The sequence below is a fragment of the Bubalus bubalis genome, chromosome 2, assembly GCF_019923935.1.
Source record: "Bubalus bubalis isolate 160015118507 breed Murrah chromosome 2, NDDB_SH_1, whole genome shotgun sequence".
NCBI lineage: Eukaryota > Metazoa > Chordata > Mammalia > Artiodactyla > Bovidae > Bubalus > Bubalus bubalis.
In genome coordinates, this window is record NC_059158.1 from 170,203,500 (window position 1) to 170,225,888 (window position 22,389).

Sequence of the window (22,389 nt, forward strand, 5' to 3'; positions counted from 1 at the left end):
CAATCTCCTGACTTACAATGTCCTTTAAAAGGATAAATCATACCCACCAAACCCAGTTTATAACTTTCCATTTGAAGTATGTTATATAAATGTTTAAAAATCAACATTAAGTGACAACATATACAATATCCTTAAAATAAGGTTCCATTCTAAAATCTGTACCAAACAGCATAACTGAATACATTAAAATCACTCATAAAATTCAGTAACTTCTTTCTCCATCCTTTATTAAACTTTAAAGAAAAATATGAAGACAAAACTTGTATTAGACAAAAGGAGCTGAACAAAACCATAGCCACCAAATTTCTATGCTCAGTCATGTCTTACTCACAAATGACAGAAAAATAACCAAAATAATCCAGAGGGAGAAATAGCAAGTGCTGCCACACCTCCAGAATGTAAAACAGGAGCCTTAAGTTTCTTCTGGGAAAAAAAATAATCACAAACACCAACAGTAAACCAGATGTGCCAAAGGTGTCCTGAAGATTTTACCCTGTGTTGAGACCTCAACCTGCCCTGGCCTTCTTTATAAAGACGACTCAGAGGTGAGCAGATTGGAGACTTCGCTAGGATGCATGCAAGATTTAGAGAGGCTCTGAGAGGCTCAGAAAAATGGAACACCAACATAAACAAGACCAAAAAAATTTCAAAAAACAGAAGCACTATTGTAACAAATTAAATAAAGGCTTTAAAACTATGATCCACAACAACAACAAAAAAACTTAAAAAAAAATAATAACAATAATTTTAAGCAGAAACAGTAAGCCAAAATGGCCAAAAGGGATGAGTGAGCCCTCCTCCAAGGAGAAAGCCAAATAACAAATAGTTCCCATTGGTAGGCCTACAGTACCACACAGCGGAGCAAGAGACTAGGATTTTTTTTTTAATAATAGAAGACAGCACATCACAATGGAATGGTCAATTCCAAAACATAACCTACAAGTCTGTAGAATCCAACAAATAAGAGGGTTTCTTTTGGAGTGATGAAAGTTTCTTCAGTTAGATAGTTGGTGATACTTGTACAACTCCGAATAGTCAACACGTTTTGCACTTTAAATGGGTGAACTGCCTGGCATATGAATTTTATCTCAATAAAGCTATTTTTAAAAACCCACTTTGCTCTGAAAATATCCTGCCTTCCAAAGTATTGTATAGAAAGGAAACCCTTCAATCTGTTGCTTTTAAACCTTCAAATATGCCAACCAAGTATGATATGCCAGACTCTTTCCCTGCAAGTATTGGGAAGTACTATAAACCAACTGACTTTTTAAAGATAATCATCATCTGTTAAGAATGAAATGACTCCTAAATATAGCGGACTGCATTTCTAAGGCAGGTACTAAAACCTCACTGAAAACCTGATTTCCTTATGACTTACACCACATCTTTTTATTCTCTAAACTAATGACATTTTCTCTACTCCAGGAGTTGGTGATGGACAGAGAGACCTGGCGTGCTGCAGTCCACAGGGTTGTAAAGAGTTGGACACAACTGAGTGACTGAAATGAACTACTTCACAGTCCATTAAACATAAAAATAAGATGAAAACCAGAAGTATTTAACATAAGAATTAACAAAAATTTTAATGTTAAATTCCACAGTACTTAATGTTGAATGAATTTAAGCAATATGATTTTTTTCTAAAGCAAACAACAATAAATACAACATGGATATAACATCTCTTGCTGTTGTTCAGTCGATGTCGTATCTGACTCTTCGTGACCCCTTGAACTGTAGTGTGCCAGGCTTCCCTGTCCTTCACTATCTCCAGGAGTTTGCTCAAACTCATGTCTGATGAGTCAGTGATGCTATCCAACTATCTCATCTTCTACCGCCCCCTTCTCCTGTCCTCAATCTTTCCCAGCATCAGGGTCTTTGCTAATGAATCGAGCTGGCTCTTCCACCAGGTGGTCAAAGTACTAGAGCTTCATTTACTTGTCCCCCAAGAAGTTCTAGGATTCACAAAGCCCTGTAATCCAAAACAAAGTACTGGTTTACCTTTTAACTAAGCTTTTTAACTAAACCTGAAGATTGAGGAGGAGATATTCAAGACAGTTATGGGGACTGAAAAAAGTGTATCAACATATGTTCATGTTCTAACTTCACAAAGGGTACTGATGTGTCTTATAGTTCAGGAATATTGCTTGAGGAAAACCTTAAAATAAGATGTGACTAACCACCAACTTAAAATGAATGCTAGCAACCAATTCTTTCGGCACTTTCATTTAACAGGTTTGCTGCATTTTAAGTCAACCTATTTTAAAAAGGAAAGAATGCCTGCTAGAGAGAAAGCAAGATAATTTTAAGGTTAAAGGGGGTTGGGGAACGGGGGGTAAAAAGGTTAACTCCAGGGACATTTAATGTCCTGAGATGACAATGCATTACTAAGAGTAATTTTCTTTTTATTCCTCTATACCATTTTTCAAAAACATGTCTGCTCCTGAAGTTAACAAACTATCTGAGATATATCCTACACTTCTAAAAATGCAAGGAATCATATGAACACAAGTCAGTTTACAATCTTCCATTAAGGAAAAACATCTCATTTATACAGCACTTCATAGCAGTGACTTTACATAAATGCTCTCACTTTTAAGCCTTTACATCAGTTGCACCTGTTTTGGGGGAGGGTGGCAATGAGAGGACATCCAGGCCTCATCTTGTTAACTGATAAGCAGGACGGCCAGGTCTTACTCAGCTACTTAACAAGTACTTATTGATTACCCTACTTCAAAGGTTTTAGGCATTGGGGGAAAAGGGTAATAAGACAGTCTCTCCTCTCTCAGAATTTATATTCTACTAGGGAAGGCAGCTGCTATTGTTTAGTCCCTAAGTTATGTCTGACTGTATGACCCCATGGACTCTATCTAGCCCACCAGGCTTCTCTGTTCTTGGGATTTTCCAGGCAAGAATACTGGAGTGAGTTGCCATGCCCTCCTCCAGGAGATCTTCCCAATTCAGGGACTGAACTCCATGTCTCCTGCTTGGCAGGTGGATTCTTTACCACTGAGCCACATGGTAAGACCCTAGGGAAGGCAGACAAACAGCAAATAAGGTAATACTGTGAGAAAATTAAGCAATCAGGAAAATGAAGGAGGAAACTACAGTCAGGAGAAGGTAGAAGACAGTATTCCCTACTGAAACCTCATTTCTCCTTCCTGCTGGAAGAATCCTGCCTTACAAGGAGTACAAACTTTCTCACCTCCAAGGAAGTAAGCCACTCCCCTGGCTGTAGGAGATGAGTCATGGTTGGGCCAGAGCCAGTGTGTTCCTCAAACTGTAAGATTAGCGCCTTGAAAGCAATTTACACCAGGGGTTTATAATCAAAGAGGTTCACAAATTTGGACTGAAAAACTTAATTTCACTAACCTCTCACTGAAATTTAACATTTCTATCATGAACAGGCAACAAACCACAATATTATTGGCAGTACCTTGATTTTGCACCAAGAGAAATCAGATATTATCATATCACATTACAATTGTTGAAGATACTTCAAAATATCATTTACACTCATCACTACTTTGAACAGCTGCTAGATTATGTTATTGAAAGTGCTAATAAAGAAACATGACAACAACAAACTAATTTAACAGTTTGAGAGCTAGAGTTTCAGCTTTACAAATGGCACTAGTGGTAAAGAATCTGCCTGCCAGTGAAGGAGATGCAAGTGACACAGGTTTGATCCCTGAGTTGGGAAGATTCCCTGGAGGAGGAAATGGCAGCCCACTCCAGTATTCCTGCCTAGGAAATCCCACGGACAGAGGGGCCTGGAGAGCTACAGGCCATGGGTCACACAAGAGTCAGACACAACTGAGCACACAATCACAAGCTAAATTGTAACATACTTGGGTTTTCTCTTATGTGTTGACTTTATGAGTTTAAAAATATTACTTTGAGGAGCCTACAGCTTCAGACTGTTAAAGCCCTTATCACAATAAAGGCTAAGAATCCTTCATCATAAAAGGTCATAACTAAAAATTCTCCTCAAAATAGAGAACACAAAATATCAATAGCATCATGTGTAACAGTTAAGAATCATTTGTGAAGTTTATTTCAGTTACACACATGTATCTTATCATGTACTGCAGTTCAAAGTATTTAAAAGCCAGGTGGTCTAAAACTACCTCTGCACAAAAACACTTTGAAGTAAAAAATTAAAAATACATTAGTATTTTGTTTTTGCCAGAGGTATGATTCAGTTCTCCCCAGTAAGAGGTATGAGGAGGTATGCTAGGAAGAGTTCTGCTTTCTTAAGTATAAAAAAAGCCCTCCTCTTCTTCCTGCCTTGAATGTGAAATAGACAAGCCATGACATACTTCAAGCCATGATCGTTATCTGGTGTCCAAGAGAACACGTGCTGTGAAAGGCAAAGCAAGTTCGGACAGAGCCTGGTCCGAACCACTGTACAGCTAAACCATGTTGCATGAAGAAAATTAAACCCTGAGCTGTTTAAGACCCTGTTAGTCAAGTTTTCTATTACTTGCAGGTGAAATGTTTCTATCCGATAAATGAATGACTACGGATAGAGTGACAAAGTAAGGCTGCTGTGAGCGCTAACATCTGAGCCAAGACCTCATGCATGAGACAACAGCCAGGTAAGATCTAGAAGAGCACTCCAGGCAGAATGCTGGAACAAGCAGAACCAGTCAAAGGCGAAAGACACAGAAGATGATGTCAAAGAAGTGGGCAAGAGCCAGCCCGCACAAGACCCTTGCCTTCCACCTCTTGCATGGAGTGCCACAACACACACACACACCTCACACACACAGTACATTTCCCAAATTAATACGAAACACAAGGGAGGGAGACACCTTGTTTAAAAACTGGCTTGAGGTATAGAACTATTCCTTGAAACATAGTAATAGCTCTTTAAAAAATCTAACAAAGGACTGCTGCTGCTGCTAAGTGGCTTCAGTCGTGTCCAACTGCGTGTGACCCCAGAGACAGCAGCCCACCAGGCTCCCCCGTCCCTGGGATTCTCCAGGCAAGAACACTGGAGTGGGTTGCCATTTCCTTCTCCAATGCATGAAAGTGAAAAGTCAAAGTGAAGTGGCTCAGTCGTGTCTGACTCTTAGAGACCCCATGGACTGCAGCCTACCAGGCTCCTCCGCCCATGGGATTTTCCAGGCAAGAGTACTGGAGTGGGGTGCCATTGCCTTCTCTGAACAAAGGACTAGAGACTGGATAAATTATGTTGTCACATAAATACAAAGTAATAAAGAACTAATAATAAATTGGGTAAATGTTCATCACACTAGCATGGGTGGGGGAAAACATAATATGGACCCATTTTTATTAAAACAAAAGCTAGAAGAAAATACAAAAATGTTTAAATCAGGTGATAAGATTATGTGTTTCTTAATTTTCCTTTTTCTTCATTTAGATTTTAACTATTACTCTGTACTTTATGATCAGAAATACATGCCTCCAAAATTGAAGAGTTTTTAAAAGCTGCTCACCAAATGTAACGTGGCACCCTGGGTGCGTCCTGGAACAGAGACATCAAGTGAAGGCTAAGCAAGCCCACCTCAAGAATGAGCAGTAGTGATGCATCGGTGCTGGTTCACTAGCTGAGTCAAACTTATCATACAAGATCTTGCAAAAAAAAAAACTGGGAAGGAGTATAGGGTAACTATCTTCACAACTTTTCTGTAAATCTGAAACTACTATAAACTTAGAAGTTTCTTTTTTAAAATGTTTAAGTCCTCTTACCTAATAAGACTCTTCAAGCGGCAAGTACAGACAGTGGGAGCCATTACTAAAGAATGGTAGGCAAAGGGAGAGACATCTAGGAATGAAATTAGGAATTTCAGGCATTTAGGGAGAGATGAAAGTTTAGGACAGGTTCTGTATATGTCTGCCTGGTATACAACAGGCCCTTACTGCAGATAATACAATACTTATTTTTTTCTTTACAATTTTCAGAAACCAGAGGTTTAATCTATTTTAAAAAGGCCTTATTGATCCCTTCAACTTAAAAAAAAAGGCAGTGCTGAGAACTAATATACTTTTTACAATACCTTTGAGTTATACGAATTTTCACTCTTAAAACCGCAGGACTTCCCTAGTGGTCCAATGACTGACTGAGACTCCTAGTTCCCAATGCAGGGGGCCTGGGGTTTGATCCCTGATTGGGGAACTAGATCCCATATGCTGCAACTAAGGGTTTGCATGCCTCAACTAAGACCTGGTGCAGCCAAATAAATATTTTTTAAAGGGGGGGGGGGGGGGGGGCGGCGCGCAAGTCTTCACTCTCAACTTACCCACTTAATACACAATTCTAGCAAGTAGTTTTGTAACTCAAAGCATAATAAAAGCTAGAGGGAGTAGGTCTAAACATAGCCAAGCCCATTGACTAGAGAGGACAGGGAAGGCACTTACTAAACAAAGCAAAGCAAGTTAAGTCTCTTAAAAAGCAGGGAATTTAGTAATGTCCAACTGCCAACGAGAGCCTTAAGACTCAGGGTAATAATGTTCATCAATGACAGCCAAAAGTCAGGAATGAGACATTCTGGTGCACTCATAGCACTCTGAGAAGCACATAAACACTGGTAAAAAGCCACACTGAAAAACAACATGTTCACCGTACTTTTCTTTGCAGTAGATTCTACATCCATTTCTTTAAATTTTTACTGATTAACAACAACAAAACCTTGACCTCGACTGTGGATAAAGGGAATATGGGATACTCCCTACTCTACTTTTACAACACTTTAATAAACCTGTGAACCTATATCAAACAGAGAAATCACTCCTCAAAAAGCTTTTCAAAACACTTAATGTACGTAATACCAGGTCAGCGATATTTTTCCTTTCAATCTTTAAAGTTTCATTTTAACCATTAAATTTACTCAACACCAAAATTATAACATGTTAAAAATAAAAAGTTTACACAGTCAAGTGTAACTTCATATACTAAAACAATGTGACAGTAAGTCGTCATTTAGAAAAACTACTAGAATAAAAGCTACTATTAAATTTCTTCTAGAAGCCAGTATCTTAGTCAAAAAAAAAAATGTAATACAGCAACTGCTTAACTATGAACCAGGCCCTGTGCTTAATACTTCACTCTCATTAAAAACTCAAAGGAATTCTATAAATTTTGTATTGAGTTGGCCAAAAAGTTCATAACGTCTTATGGAAAAATCCAAACAAACTCTTTGGCCAATTCCGTATTTTCTATAATTTGCGTGTTAATCAACTTGCCCAGGATCAAACAACTAGGAAACTGGAACCCAACCAGAAACCATCTCATTGCAGAGTCTACCAATACTTCCGCTTCAAACGATCCTCCTGCTTCAAAACCTAAAACTCTTGTCACTCAAGTAATTCCAATATATCAAAGATATCCATCTTCTTTCTCAAACCTGTTGTTTTATCAATATAAGAAAATAAAAATGCTTCCTCTCAAAAAAAGAATGATTACTAACAACAGTTAACACACTGAGCACTTATGCTGTACCAGGCGTTGTTCTAAAACTTCTACATATTAACTAATTTAATTCTAAAAAAAGCCTAAGATAGAGACCATTATTATTATTCCCATTCTACAGGTGGGACACTGAAGCCAAAATAAGGTGACAAAACAAAAGTCACACTGGTAATAGTATGAGACCCAAAATTTAAATTGAATCCCAATGTCTGCTCTTAGCCACTTACCCTAAACTCCTTTATCTTTGAGACATTATCATGTTATCTTTGAAAACATACAGACAGCATTTCAAATTCCTATGAACAAAGTAAAAAAGCAGCTAGTAATATTCTGGAGCAGAGGTTGGCAAATTACAGCCCACAGGCCAAATCTGGCCAACCACCTCATTTTGTAAAGTTTCAAAATGCTGATTTGGCCACTTTTTTTTTTAACCCTTTAAGATCTGGCCTGCAAAACCAAAAATATCAACACCGTCTGGCACCTTGCGAAAAAAGTTTGCTGACCCCGGCTCTGAAAGATAACACTATGTAAACCTTCCTCTAAATAGTCAAATTAACATATATTTTTTATCATTATAAATAAAAATAGCAGCAGCTACTATTTATCAAGTGTATACTATTTATGAACCATCCTAACAGCACCCATTTATAACCAAGTAAACTACACCTCAGAGAGTTTAAATGACTTGCCAAAGATCACACAGCTAGAATATGGGGACCTTGTTTAAACAGTGTCTAGCCTGCTTTATTGACTATGCCAAAGCCTTTGACTGTGCGGATCACAATAAACTGTGGAAAATTCTGAAAGAGATGAGAATACCAGACCACCTGACCTGCCTCTTGAGAAACCTATATGCAGGTCAGGAACAAGTTAGAACTGGACATGGACCAACAGACTGGTTCCAAATAGGAAAAGGAGTATGTCAAGGCTGTATATTGTCACCGTGCTTATTTAACTTATATGCAGAGTACATCATGAGAAACGCTGGACTGGAAGAAGCACAAGCTGGAATCAAGATTGCTGGGAGAAATATCAATCACCTCAGATATGCAGATGACACCACCCTTATGGCAGAAAGTGAAGAGGAACTCAAAAGCCTCTTGATGAAAGTGAAAGTGGAGAGTGAAAAAGTTGGCTTAAAGCTCAACATTCAGAAAACGAAGATCATGGCATCCGGTCCCACCACTTCATGGGAAATAGATGGGGAAACAGTGGAAATAGTGTCAGACTTTATTTTTCTAGGCTCCAAAATCACTGCAGATGGTGACTGCAGCCATGAAATTAAAAGACGCTTACTCCTTGGAAGGAAAGTTATGACCAACCTAGATAGCATATTCAAAAGCAGAGACATTACTTTGCCAACAAAGGTCCATCTAGTCAAGGCTATGGTTTTTCCAGTGGTCATGTATGGATGTGAGAGTTGGACTGGGACGAAGGCTGAGCGCCGAAGAATTGATGCTTTTGAACTGTGGTGTTGGAGAAGACTCTTGAGGGTCCCTTGGACTGCAAGGAGATCCAACCAGTCCATTCTGAAGGAGATCAGCCCTGGATGTTCTTTGGAAGGACTGATGCTAAAGCTGAAACTCCAGTAGTTTGGCCACCTCATGTGAAGAGTTGACTCATTGGAAAAGACTCTGATGCTGGGAGGGACTGGGGGCAGGAGGAGAAAGGGACGACAGAGGATGAGATGGCTGGATGGCATCACAGACTCGATGGACTTGAGTTTGAGTGAACTCTGTGAGTTGGTGATGGACAGGGAGGGCTGGCGTGCTGCAATTCATGGGGTCGCAAAGAGTCGGACATCACTGAGCGACTGAACTGAACTGAGCCTTGAAGTCCATAATCTTTCTATATGACTTCCTTCAAAACATAAATGTGCATAGCCATGGAAAAACAACATTTTCTGTAAAAACTGATTAAAATTACATGATAAAAATGTCAACTTTCAGCCTGGATGGGAGGGGAGTTTGGGGGTGAATGAATATATGTATAGGTATGGCTGAGTCCCTTTGCTGTCCACCTGAAACTATCATGACGTTGTTAATCGGCTATACCCCAGTACAAAATAAAAAGTTACAAAAAAATGCCAACTTTAAGGAGAAATAAGATGTTCATGTAAATGTATGCACAGGTATGAATCTTATTTTCTACTACATTTATATTTTTGCTGTTATTCCAATTGGAGTTATAACCCAGGGATACTCTAAGCATAATAAGAATATGGCTATCTTTCTTATGTAAAAATATGGGGCAAAGAACTCATTAAAATAAACACAGAAAGCAAAATATATTTATTTAGTACATTTAACTCTCCTCTGCCACTTCTGAAAACTGACACCCTCTTCTGCTACAGCCTCGTCCACCCTCACACAGCCCTTGTCTAAAATGCCCAGCTCTTTGGCTCATCCACTAATCTGTCCATCTCCACCCCACCCAGCTCCCTACCCTATCCCGAGAGACTCCGTTAACATTAACCTATGTAAAATATCAGCGTACCAAGGAAAGAATTCAATCGAAGGGAGCTGCTGGTACATTGATTCATGAAGTCTTTTTTATTATTATGCTGTCAATCTCCCACACTACTGGACTGATTTAGCTCACTATCAGACTATATTATATATACTTACAGTGAAAGCCACATCACAAAGATAATAAGGAACTGAATTCAGAATTCAGTGTGGGCAAGTATGCACGGATGCAGCTAAAACAACTATTCTGAGAAATACCTTGGTAATATTTTTACTATATTCTCCTTTCCAAACAGCTAGTCACCTGGAGGCATCTGAGTAATGTCTCAGAATTCCGCTTAAGAGTTTCTATGATTAATTCTGTCCCTGAGTTTACCACCCCCCTCCTAATAAAACTATAAACTCAAGGTCAAGGACCACATCTGTCTGTCCTCATAATCCCAAACCTTAACCTAAGGCTTGAATTAGTGACCAAAGCTGCTTATAAATACATATCATTTGCTTATTATTCACATACATTAATTGTATCTCCACTGCTAACTTCAGACTAACTTCACTGAGAACAGAGATGTTTTAAACGATTGTTTTCTAGGTTTAAGAATATTACTAATACAATTCAAGAAATAACTTTAAAAGATCAATGCGCACACACAGAAAAAAGATCAATGCAGTCGTTGCTGAAACCAAGATAATTTCTTCCCTTGTATCATGATGCTAATATAGCCCTTAAACAGAAATAATTGCAGAAATTTTTAGAAAAATGGTTTTACTAAGTCCTGTATTTCACATTTGTTAAAAGAACTATGGATTAATCCACTCCTAACTTTAAAATTCTTTTAAGTAATGTGGAAACTTCCCAAATCCTTTGTGTGTATGAAAGTCGCTCAGTAATGTCTGACTCTTTGCGACTCCATGGACTATACAGTCCATGGAATTCTCCAGGCCAGAATACTGGAATGGGTAGCCTTTCCCTTCTCCAGGGGATCTTCCCAACCCAGGGATAGAACCCATGTCTCATTACAGGTGGATTCTTTACCAGCTGAGCCACAAGGGAAGCTCAAGAATACTGGAAGCCTATCCCCTTCTCCATGGGATCTTCCTGACCCAGGAATCAAACCAGGGTCTCCTGCATTTGCAGGCAGATTCTTTACCAACTGAGCTATCAGGGAAGCCCAAGAAATACCTTTAAAAGATCAATACACACACACTCAATGCAGTGGTTGCTGAAACCAAGATAATTTCTTCCTCTGAACCTACTAACCCAAATTCTTTACTACAGCATTAAATGTTTAAGTAAATTCAGCAGGTATCCTGAAGTTTTGAGTTTCTCTATAGTAAACTCAAGTTTACTGTGGAGAAGGCAATGGCACCCCACTCCAGTACTCTTGCCTGGAAAATCCCATGGACGGAGGAGCCTGGTAGGCTGCAGTCCACCGGGTCACTAAGAGTCGGGCACAACTGAGCGACCTCACTTTCACTTTTCACCTTCATGCATTGGAGAAGGAAATGGCAACCCAGTCCAGTATTCTTGCCTGGAGAATCCCAGGGACAGAGGAGCCTAGTGGGCTGCCGTCTATGGGGTCACACAGAGTCGGACACGACTGAAGCGACTTAGCAGCAGCAAGTTAAGTGCATAATTATGAATCATCTTAATTTTCTTTTAGTAACAAATTAATATACTGATTATAAGTAAACAAATGACTGAAGCAGAAGGCCCATTCCATAGAACAGAAAGAAAAGCAGCTATTCCAGCAAACATTAAGTTTCACCAAATCCTCAGCTGATGCAAGAAATATAAACTGAGTATCACCTTAAAGAGGTGTTACAAGGAAAATCCCATATGATGGGCTATTATCTCCAGTAATTCGTCTCAGTTGGACTTAGTTTGTGTAATGAGAAGACACCTGGAAAAAAAAAATGGCATGGCCTAACATCCAGGCAGCTGAAAGTAATACTAGCTGGTCAGAAGAGGCAGCAGATTACCTTACAGTGCCACACCGAAGGCTGAAATTCCCCAAGTCTTACCTCACAGCGGCAACTGGAAGGGCAAAACTTGTCAAAAGGCAGGGTGAAAAGATGAACTCCACAATTAAGTCTAGCTTTTTAACAAAAGTATTTTGAGGTCAAAAGGTAAAAATCAACACTAATATACCTAATGAGAGTTGAGAAATAACTAGCAAACAGGTCTGATCACAAAGTTAAGAATTACTCAATCTTCTCAGAAATGAGCCTAATTTTTGTTGCCATCTACTGGGAGAAGGGCCCAAATGCTGTTGGTAGAGACCAGGTCTAATCTCCTTTGGAGACTAAGTTGCTTTCCCTGAGTGATTAGAAGAAATGGAAATATGTGCTTGATAAAGGAAAAAACTGGGAAGCTGCAGGACTGTCTTGCAGAAAAATAGGTACTACTGCCTGTTGCAGCAATAAAATACTGACACTTCACAAATGCTTCGAGTCCATAAAACCCCACAAATTTTGGCCTATACAGCCTTAACAGATACTATTTTAAGTCATAAACTTGCAATAACAGCTAGCATCTCTGCTGTCCCCACATTAGGAAAAAGATCAAATTAATTCAACTGCAGTCATCAAAGTCTACAAGAACATGCTAGAAACAAAAGCTGCTAAAGAAAGCTAAATATTATGGCTACCACACCCCCAAATATTCCCTTTTGCTTTAGTTTCCCTTCAGCCACATCTAAGCTCATTTCCCATTTTTGAAATCCTGTTGTACATACTTTTGTAAAAGTATTAATAAAATGGGTAACAAATAATCTACTGTGACATCAACCAGAGAGCAAGGGAAATATATGACTAAAATATCTCACTTGATTAAAGTGGGTAATATTAATTTCCACCTTTGAAAAAATAAAGTGAAAGTGAAAGTCACTCAGTCCTGTCAGACTCTTTGTGACCCCATGGACTATACAGTCCGTGGAATTCTCCAGGCCAGAATATTGGAGTAGCCTTTCCCTTCTCCAGGGGATGTTCCCACCCCAGAGATCGAACCCAGGTCTCCTGCATTGCAGGCAGGTTCTTTGCCAGCTGAGCCACAAGGGAAGCCAGAGAACACTGGATTGGGTAGCCTATCCCTTCTCCAGCATATCTTCCCAACCCAGGAATCGGACCAGGGTCTCCTGCATTGTAGGTGGATTCTTTCCCAACTGAGCTATCAGGGATTTTATATGTATATACTAAAACCACAATCTGCTTTTGTTTTAAACAGTTTTCTAGAGCAGTAGACACTAAACAAAAGGTTCCCCATAAATAAGACTGATTTAAATAACTCAGAAATAACTCAGAAGAAACATGTATTCTTAAACAGTACTGATTTTTTTTTAAATCTCTGAACAAACAATAGTTGAATGAATGTGTTAGGAGATGACTGCCAGCTTCCAGTAAAGGAAGAATTCTGTGACTGAACAGAGGGGCAGTGGGAATCATTTAGATACCAGCTCCTGCCTACTGAACAAAACTTCTTAATCTATCAAGTAGGGAAATGGAACAAGAAGTAAGTTTTACCTCCACTGCTTCTATTGCCTCAAAACTTACCACAAAGACCCTTATATGCAGTCCTGGAAAGGAAGCAATTTCATAAAAAGATAAGTAAGATCTGAATGCACTTTTAGTTTTCTTTTCACTTACATATTAAATATTTTTGTACATTTTTTTCATGTTGTCACTGCCTATTCATCTATCAACCATAACTTCAACATGTCTATTTGTTATATTGAATTTCTTAATCTCCCATTTCAGAACCTCAATAACCTCAGCCCAAATTTCATAAATGTGGACCCTCTCCTTCAGAGGGCCAGTTTACCTTACCATTAGATCCTTGTCAACTCCACTTTTAAGCTCCCTACCCTCCTACACCTATCCAAGTATCAGGGTCAGCTCAAGCCCCTCCTCTGTTCATAAAGTCTTCCTCAGTAACTTCAATCTCTCTCTAAACTTGAATACTCGCTATATGAAACTCAACTTTGCACTTAAAAACAAATATGTACGATGTTGTATGTTGTGTTCTTTTGACATAGTCTGAACTCATCTGCAATATTAGTACATTTTGAAATAAAAGATCTCACTTTATAAATCTTATTTCTCCTCAGCACTCTACAAGAGGGCAGACCTTATATGGAACCAGAAATGCACACGCGTTTGTTGTTGATGAAATATTTGTGCAATGGAGGCACTTCCAACAATTTATTCAGCAAGGCCAAAAAAGCATGCCCTAATTCATCTGTTTCTTAATTTAGATTCTCATATCAAGTTTTCTAAATGCAGAACACCTGAATTTAGAATATCTACAGAATACCTCTCTGTGCTAATTATACATAGTTATCAAGTCAGTTTGATTATCAACTAAAGAAACATAACAAAACTCGGAAGACAAAAACTACATCTTAAGTCCCTTTTGTATTTCCCCCAGCACAGTCCTGTGGTGCACAGTAAGCACCTGATAAAACACGAACTGACAAACTTTCATCTACTAATAACCATAATCCCCAAATGCTAAAGCTGGGGTATCCAAGTCACTAAAACAGTCTAGTACTATTTAGCAATCCCTTAAGAAGCTGATTTTAATGAGCCTAATTCTGAAAAATTTATATTCTAGGATCCTACCTTCAGGTACCAAACCCTGAAAAACTAAAAATAAGCAAGTTGAGGGAATTCCTTGGCAGTTCAGTGGTCAGGACTTTGCACTTTCACTGCTGAGAGCCCAGGTTCAATCCCAGATTGGGGAACTAAGACTCTGCAAGCCGCCAATAAAATAAGCAAGTTGACAGCATGCATGTGCATACATGATCAGTCACTCAGTCCTGTCAGACTCTTTGCAAACCCCTGTACTGTAGCCCACCAAGCTCTTCGGTCCATGGAATTTTCCAGGCAACAATACTGGAGACAGTTGCCATTTCCTACTCCAGGGGATCTTCCCAACCCAGGAATCGAACCCTTATCTCCTGCATTGGCAGGTGGATTCTTTACTGCTGTGTCACCTGGGAAGCCCAAGCTGACAGCAGACTATGTCAGTACTATTATTTCACAAAATAGTTCTGTAATGTGTCACCAGAATGAACTCGACCACTGCCATCTACCATGTACGACACATTATATGGAGACTTGTACCAGCCTCTGTGAGGAGAGAAGAATGAGACCTCTACTCTCAAGAAGCCAAAGATCTCATAAAGAAGATGTAAACAACTAGAAAGACTGTAAAAGCCATCAGTGAAAGAAATGCTGCAGAAAGGAGCAGAAGAGTGAAGACTGAAAATCTTCACAGGAGCTACTGAAAGAAAGTTAAGAGTGTATGTAGCTACAGAGATACAAGGTTGGGGAAAGGTACTAATCCAAGTGAACAGACAATGAAAGCCACGGCACGAATGAAGCTCCTGGGTGTTTTCAGAGCGGAAGAGGCAGCTCCTCTGACTGCCCGCAGCCAAGACTGCAAAACGGGATTATAAAATACTGGGGCCATAGCAGAAATTATAGCATTTTCACACATTTGCTGTTTACAAGGCAACTACAAGCACTGAAGTTTTAAGAATTTTTTTTTCAAAGGGATATTGGGGAAGGCCCCTTCATATGATCTCCATGAACCTGCTCTCTGAGGACACAAAGCAGCTTACATTACAACTCAACAGTGAATTTCAAACAGGTTATCCATACAAACTCACTTTGGGTTTTCAGGGCATCACACATGTTTACCAGTATGAGGACTTGAAGATGAGTTAATATGACCTTAAGATGATAGCACAAGGTCCATCTCTTTATTCAGAATGCTGCTCATGGGTGGAATGAGTAGGAGTTGTAAAGTCAGGGTGGAACTCGTTCACTGGTTGTGACAGCCAACAAGCGATTAAAACACACATTAAAATGCTATAATTTCAAGTCTTGAAGACTTGTTGATCGACACTTCAGCTTATAAATAATAAATAGTTCAAAAATCCATGTATGGGTAATAACATTTATAGAAATAAATATATCCTTTCTAAAAAGAAACAGAATAAACTAAAATTATGTGTGAAATTCAGTTCTGTACTTAAATATGCACTGTCTCAAAACATAAGTCCTCAATGAAGCATTTAAATGATCGACTATTTTATGCAAATAATGGATAATTAAATAATGTGAAATGGCTTGCCCTAATTTTTTTTAATATGATTCAACGTAACTTGCAGTCTCTAAAACATATATCAAGAGATTAAAGAAAACCCCCAAAATCTCGTTAACATAACGGTGATCCAAAAATGCTTATCAAAACAAATCAAATAGGACACTACATTAAACCATTACAAAATATTTTCACTTTCAGAATCTTATTTTCACAACTTATTCCTTCAGTAAACGTTAAAAGAATCTTTACTATGGGACAGGCCCTGTGCTTGCTTCTATGGATAAAAGAGCAAAGACTAACTTCAAGAAATTCATAATCTACTAAGGAATACTATTCTATACTCAAATATCTTCAAGTAGAACACCTACATACATTATAAAAGAATGTTCTAGGTAGAACAATGTAAACAAATCAGGCAGCAGTGATCAATGCAGGGATGAAGCAGGGGAATAAGGGCTGTGTTCCAATCCATCTTTGTAGCCTGATCTCCTGAATACAGTGCCTAGCACTGATATGGTGGCCATGACCACATTTTTCAGATTAAGCACTTGAAGTTCACAAAGGTTGTATTATTTGTCCAAGGTCACAAACAGAGAAAATGCATTACCAGAACTGGAACCCAAGTCTTCTACCTTCAAATAGGATACTCACTTGAACAGCGCTGTTCCTTAATGAAAGATCGGAGCAACAGGCAGCTTTTTAACTCTAGGCGTCTAGAATGACTTTTTAAATCAAGCATAACTCCAAAACTGACTATTAACAGCTTCTCGGCACACTCAAGACAAAATGGGTTAAGTCTAAATAATGGACTACTCGAGTAGCTTTTTCTTCTGGCCAATCCAGTTTACTGAAACTACAAGAATTACAAAAAAGATCTAAGTCCTAGGAGAAAAACTATCTAGCAGACTCTTTTCAGTCTAGAAAACAACTTCTTTTGCCCATACCCTGAAACTAGCAATAAATTGGGGTAGTACTGATAAGATTTTATTAAAGAACTGCATTTGTAAAAATCCAGGACATTAGCCAAGTTCTACTTAAATACAAGACTGGCTCGATATCAGTATACAGATCTATTTACCATAAATAACAGCAAGCACCCACTGTGTACAGAGAAATCTAGCAGACTGGGTAGAAACTAAAGAACAATTTGCTAGAGGTTTATGCCTTTAAGAAATCTATATAGCAGAGCTAAACTATACCCAGACACTAAAAAATTAAAACACACACACACACACACACACAAATGTAAAGCTAACATTACATGTTAAGAGCTAAAAGCACCAAGATTATATAACAACCTACAAATTATATGTCTTATATAATATTCACCAAATTCTTACCCTTCCACCCTATCCAGGCACTCTGATGGCACAGCAGTCAGGAAGATGTGAGACGCTGAGCACTAAACCAGACAGCACCCTGAGAGACTTGTTGAAGCCAAGAAATTTTCCAAGCAGGAAGACTGGCTGCATAGCTGGCATGGCCAGGCTACCATTATCGCTTTGGAGTGGGAAGGAAAACGGGTGTTATTTTCAATCAGGTTTATGAGTACACCTTCAGGCAAAACACAAGGACACTGAGATAATCCTTGCCCTCAGGAAGCCCATAATCCAGTCAAGGAAACAAAAGCAATGCTTGTCAACAAACCTAGCACTATAATCCCCAAATGAAGCATATACAGATAACAAAGAAATAAAAAGGAAAGATCATGGGGTAGAAATTTTTGAGTAAATACTTGTGAGTTGAGGTGAACCTAAAATGACTCAAAAGAAGGAAAAAAGCATGTCAGGCTGGCAGATCGAGAACCTGAAGATGAAAAGCAACAAGGTTACTTTTTCAATTTGAATCCAATTACCTCAGCAAACATGCAAAAAATAAATGGGCAATTGGTATCAGTTTGTTCGAACCCACCCACATTCCCTTAAAAGAATTAAAAACAAAAACTCCCCCAGATTCTGTAAAAGAAACCAGACCAGGATCCTGAAATACTTTTCCTTAATTGTGGTGGTCGCTTAGCTGCTAAGTCATGTCCGACTCTTGAGACCCCATGGGATTTTCCAGCCAAGAATACTGGAGTGGGTTGCCATTTCCTTCTCCATCCTTAATTGTAGTCTCTGATATTAGAAAATCAATTTCATAAAAGCCATGAACCAGAACAGGAACAAATTTTTTCCACAATAAAAACACGAAGCAATCTGTCTGAACTTTCTCTCAGCAGAATTAACAAGGTATGGTGAACAGCATATCGCTGCAAAAAAAAGTAACATAACAATTGGGGTCCAAGTTCCACTACCAATTAAGAAGCAATTTCATATTATAAAGTGCTATAACTTCCTATCTCCAACCTACCTTACACTGACAACTTTCCACCACTCCAACTGATGAAAATTTTTTGTAATGACCTCAAAATAGATAATTTTCTAAAGCTAATGACAATTGTCTTACACTTATTTAGCAGTTTGTATTTCTCCTCAGCCATTATATCCACTGAATCTCACAATCAGCCAGTAGGAAAGAGATGGACTATCCATTCCCATTTTACAGATTAAAACAAATGGAGATCAGACAGGGTCAGAGAATAATAACTCAAGGTCACACAGCTACTAACTGGCAGTGTTATGAATTCGTAGGCCAGCGTGTGTCTTCTTTGCTAGGATGATGACCTCAGACAGGATCATACAAGCATATCCAGATAAAAATGCACTCATCTCAAAAGTTAGAATGGAAAAGTAAACATTACTTCAAATTTACTTTGCTAGATGAAAGCATTGCTTTTATCCTGACCAAGCATCCTGTTCTTCACTGTAAAAAATAATTTTGTTTAGCACCTTCAGAAATTCTAACTACCAACATGTTCTAACTTTAAGAAAGTAAATGAAAAGTAAAATGCCTGTTTACAGACACAAAACAGTAAATGTCAGCTGAAGCAGACTTAAAAACCGCTCAAACTCCTGAAAAACTGGGAATCGAATGGAAGCAGTGATAATCTTAATTGTTGTTCTTGTTTAGTCGCTAAGTACTCTTGTGACCCCATAGACCACGGTAGCCTGCCAGGCTCCTCTGTCCACGGGATTCCCCAGGCAAGAATACCCGAGTGGGTTGCCATTTCTTTCTTCAGGGGATCTTCTCCACCCACGGATTGAACCCAAGTCTCCGGCAATGCAGGCGTAATCTTAATTACGGCACATTTATAGAAAAGGTGATGTGGACAAAGCCCACAACCCTCAGCCATTAATGTGCTCTCTCTCAAGTTCAAATGAAATAAAAACTCCCCAAACAATTTCACAAAGATGATATAAAAGCCACACGAGTTCAGTACTTCTGAGGCTGAACGTAGAGCAGAAGTTTCTAAAACAATTAGAAATGTGTTAGAAATGTGTTTACTCTAAAATCCACACTTAATACTGAGTTCTTTGCATGCTCTCTCTGCGAAAAAAATAAATAAGCCTCAATAAAACCCTCTGCCACGTACTGTTTCTAAACCTCTGATAATTCCACTCCATAACCCTAACTGCTGGCCCCCTTACCCCAACTCGCCAGTAAATGCGACACACACACAGGATTCATATATAGGCCTCTTGCCTTTTTCTCTAACAACTAGGACCTTTGTTCCGAACGTCGGTTTTTTACCCCACTCAATAGCTCTTTCAAGTTTCTATCCCGTATTTTTTTTGTTTTGTTTTGCTTTTTTGAGAGGAGATTCTGAGCCTCAACTTGCCGGGTCTTTTTAACAAATGAAACGCCAAAAATAGCTAGATACTGGTGAGGAATATAAAGTTCAACAACACACCACAGAAGGGCCTACAAAGCCAAGGAAAACCCGGGGATCGGGTGATCTGGCAGGCCAGGCAAGACCGGGAAAGGCCGACGAGGAAGGGAGAAGCAGGGGAGCAGTTAGACGTCCACTCGGACAGGCCCACTGCGCCACTAAACGCCCCTCCCCCCCGCGGCCCATTCCACACACACCAACGTTCCCCCTGACACATTCTGCCCCCCTCCAATTACCGACGAAGCAATTAAACCATACCCATCACCAGATACCAGGCTTAAGCTAAACCTCCCCACACAGTTAAAAAAACAAAAACAAAAAAAGCGGCATTATCAAAAACAAACAAATCTGTCTTAAGGGTTCAGAAGCACCCCCTTCCGTCCTCTCCTCGCCACACGGGGCACCCAATTCCCTCTCGTCCCCTTGTCCCCCCGCAGGAGTTCAAATGTCTAAGCTACCCCTCGACCTCCCGCCACGATTTGCCTGTGTGTTTAAATCTTTCTTTTTTTCTCCTTCTCCATCAAATGAGAAGATTTCGTTTATTTTTGAGGATGGGACCGACACGGAGAAAGGACAGGATGGGGGACGCTATCACCTCCGTTATTTGCACTCCCCTCTAACTTGTTCCACAACTGGAAACCCACTCACTGTGGAGGAGGATGGAGAGAGGGTGAACTGAACGGACAGACGTTATAATAGGTTTTATGTAATCCACATATAAATAAATTAATCGCCTGACTCGCTCGCTCTGAATACTAATACGACAGAGTGACAACCGGTCCACCTCCCTCCCCACAGGTCCTAACCCCACCCCCACCCCCAATTTCCACGCCGATCAATGGAGAAGGATGCTCCGCTCCTCTCAGCCAAGTTTCTCGGCCTGTTTCACGCCGCCCCCCTCCCCGCGCCCTCCCCGCGTCCTCTCTCGGCGTCCCCCCTCCGTCAAGCCTCAACTTCCCACAGGCTGATTTTAACTGCCCAGCGCAGACCCCCGTCTGCAGCCTCGGCCGCCCTCAACCGTCTCCCCCCACCGGCGGCAAGAAACCTCTTACGGCGGTCTAAAAGTCACTCCGGCCGCTCCCTCCTCTGACCCTCGCTTCCCACAACTGTTGTCACTCGAGCTGCTCCCTAGTTTCCATTTCCGGGCCGTTCCCTGGCCCCGGAGCCTCCCCTCTCCCGGTTTCCGGGCCCCCCATCCCATTTCCGGGGAACCCTGGCCGTCTTTCACACCCCCCCACCTGCACTTCCGGCCCCCCACTTTCTGTCTTCCTAGACGCCCTCCAAGCTCCAAAGCCCACTTCCGGCCCCCCCACACACACACGACACCCGCCGGGTTCCCCCAGACCCCGCACGCCTTTACCCCCCGGGTTCCGTGAAGGGGCCCTCCTCATGGTTGGCGCGGGGGGGGGGGTACCCAGCGCCCCGCCCCCTTCACCCCCCACCCCCGGCTCCCGCCCAGCCCCGGGTCTCCTCCAGCCGCGGTCTCTCTCCCTCGAGCGCCTAACCCGTCAACCCCTGTCCCGGTCCTTCCGCGGACCCGCAGCCGCCGCCGCTGCCGCCGGGAATAGGCCGAGCGTGGGGGGCGGGAGGGGGGCCCGAATCGCGGCGATGACACAACCGGGCTTCCTGGGACTTTCTGTTCCAGCTCCTCCCCACAGCCGCCGCCGCCGCCACCACCAACCACCACCACCACCCCCCCACCTTCAACCCAACGCAGCCCCCTCCCCCCCACCCAGGCCTGGCCCCGCCGCCGTTCGGAACTGCGCCCCAATTACCTAGTTGGGCCCCAAAGTCTCCGGTCCGGACTCGGTGGCGCGGCAGTAACTTCCTCCTCGCTTCCCCCCACCCCCCCAAGCGGCGGCGGCGGCGGCGGCTCCTCGGGTCCCTTCAATTATCAGCTGAGCCGCAGCACCGCTCCCGGCGTGCGCCTCCGCCCGCGCCGCCTTCTTTCCTCCCCGCCCGTTCCAACACCCTCCGGGAACTACTTTGCCCGGCGCGGCTCGGGCTGACGGTGCTCGTCCGCGGGACAGGCCCCCCGCTGCCTACTCGCGGCTCCTCACATCGCCCCTCCCCTCCCCTCCCCTCCCCTCCCACCCCGCCCCCCCCGCCGCCTCGCCACTGCCGGGCTCGACTTCCCCCAGCGGCCTGCGACCTCCTCCCGATCCCTTCGAGGGACCAGGAAGGGGAATGTGAGACTTCGCTTGGTATCCCTCCGCCGGGGTCACCGCCTCCCCCACCCCGCCTTCCCCACTCCCCCTCTGTGGTAGCAGGAACTAATTCCCCTCCGGGTCATACGGGACCTCAAGGTGGATATTTCACGGCGCAAGAGTTCCTGCTAACCCTTGGATGAAGGAGATAATCATCCCCAAAGCTAGAAACACCCCGCCAGCTCGAAAGTAGGGTTCGGTTTTTTTAAACCACGGCTGTGGCCCCCGTGACCCCAGGCAGGCCCCGCCCCTTCCTGGTTGTCTTAGCGACGGCGGTGGCGTCCCAAGATGGCGTCGTGGCTGCCGGAGACTCTGTTCGAAATTGTAGGACAAGGCCCAGCGCCGAGCAAAGACTATTACCAGTTATTGGTCACCCGGTTCCAGGCAAGTGCGAGCCG

At 41.6% G+C, this 22,389-nt stretch overlaps 2 protein-coding genes across 27 annotated transcripts in view; one reads left to right on the forward strand and one right to left on the reverse strand.

The window, feature by feature from the left end:
- TRIP12 (thyroid hormone receptor interactor 12) overlaps positions 1-22,389 on the reverse strand; it is a 151,407-nt gene that overhangs the window by 128,792 nt on the left and 226 nt on the right. For 8 of the 22 annotated variants that reach the window (XM_025278400.3, XM_025278399.3, XM_025278397.3 and 5 more), the window contains exon 1: positions 21,560-21,819. The exons of 1 other annotated variant lie outside the window; for it this stretch is intronic. The gene's annotated coding sequence lies outside the window, so the exon portion shown is untranslated. Of the gene's footprint in view, positions 1-17,355; positions 17,381-20,836; positions 20,947-21,559; positions 21,822-22,389 lie in introns of those variants that run through there. 13 more of the 22 variants (XM_025278403.3, XM_025278405.3, XM_025278401.3 and 10 more) reach the window with 6 other exon arrangements.
- Positions 21,879-22,389, forward strand: part of FBXO36 (F-box protein 36) — a 101,556-nt gene continuing 101,045 nt past the window's right edge. For 2 of the 5 annotated variants that reach the window (XM_006047099.4, XM_006047100.4), the window contains exon 1: positions 21,879-22,375. In XM_006047099.4, the coding sequence (XP_006047161.1) occupies positions 22,280-22,375 (96 nt within the window). In that variant the 5' untranslated portion in view covers positions 21,879-22,279. The remainder of the gene's footprint in view (positions 22,376-22,389) is intronic. The other 3 variants (XM_006047098.4, XR_003107272.3, XM_044937926.2) reach the window with 2 other exon arrangements.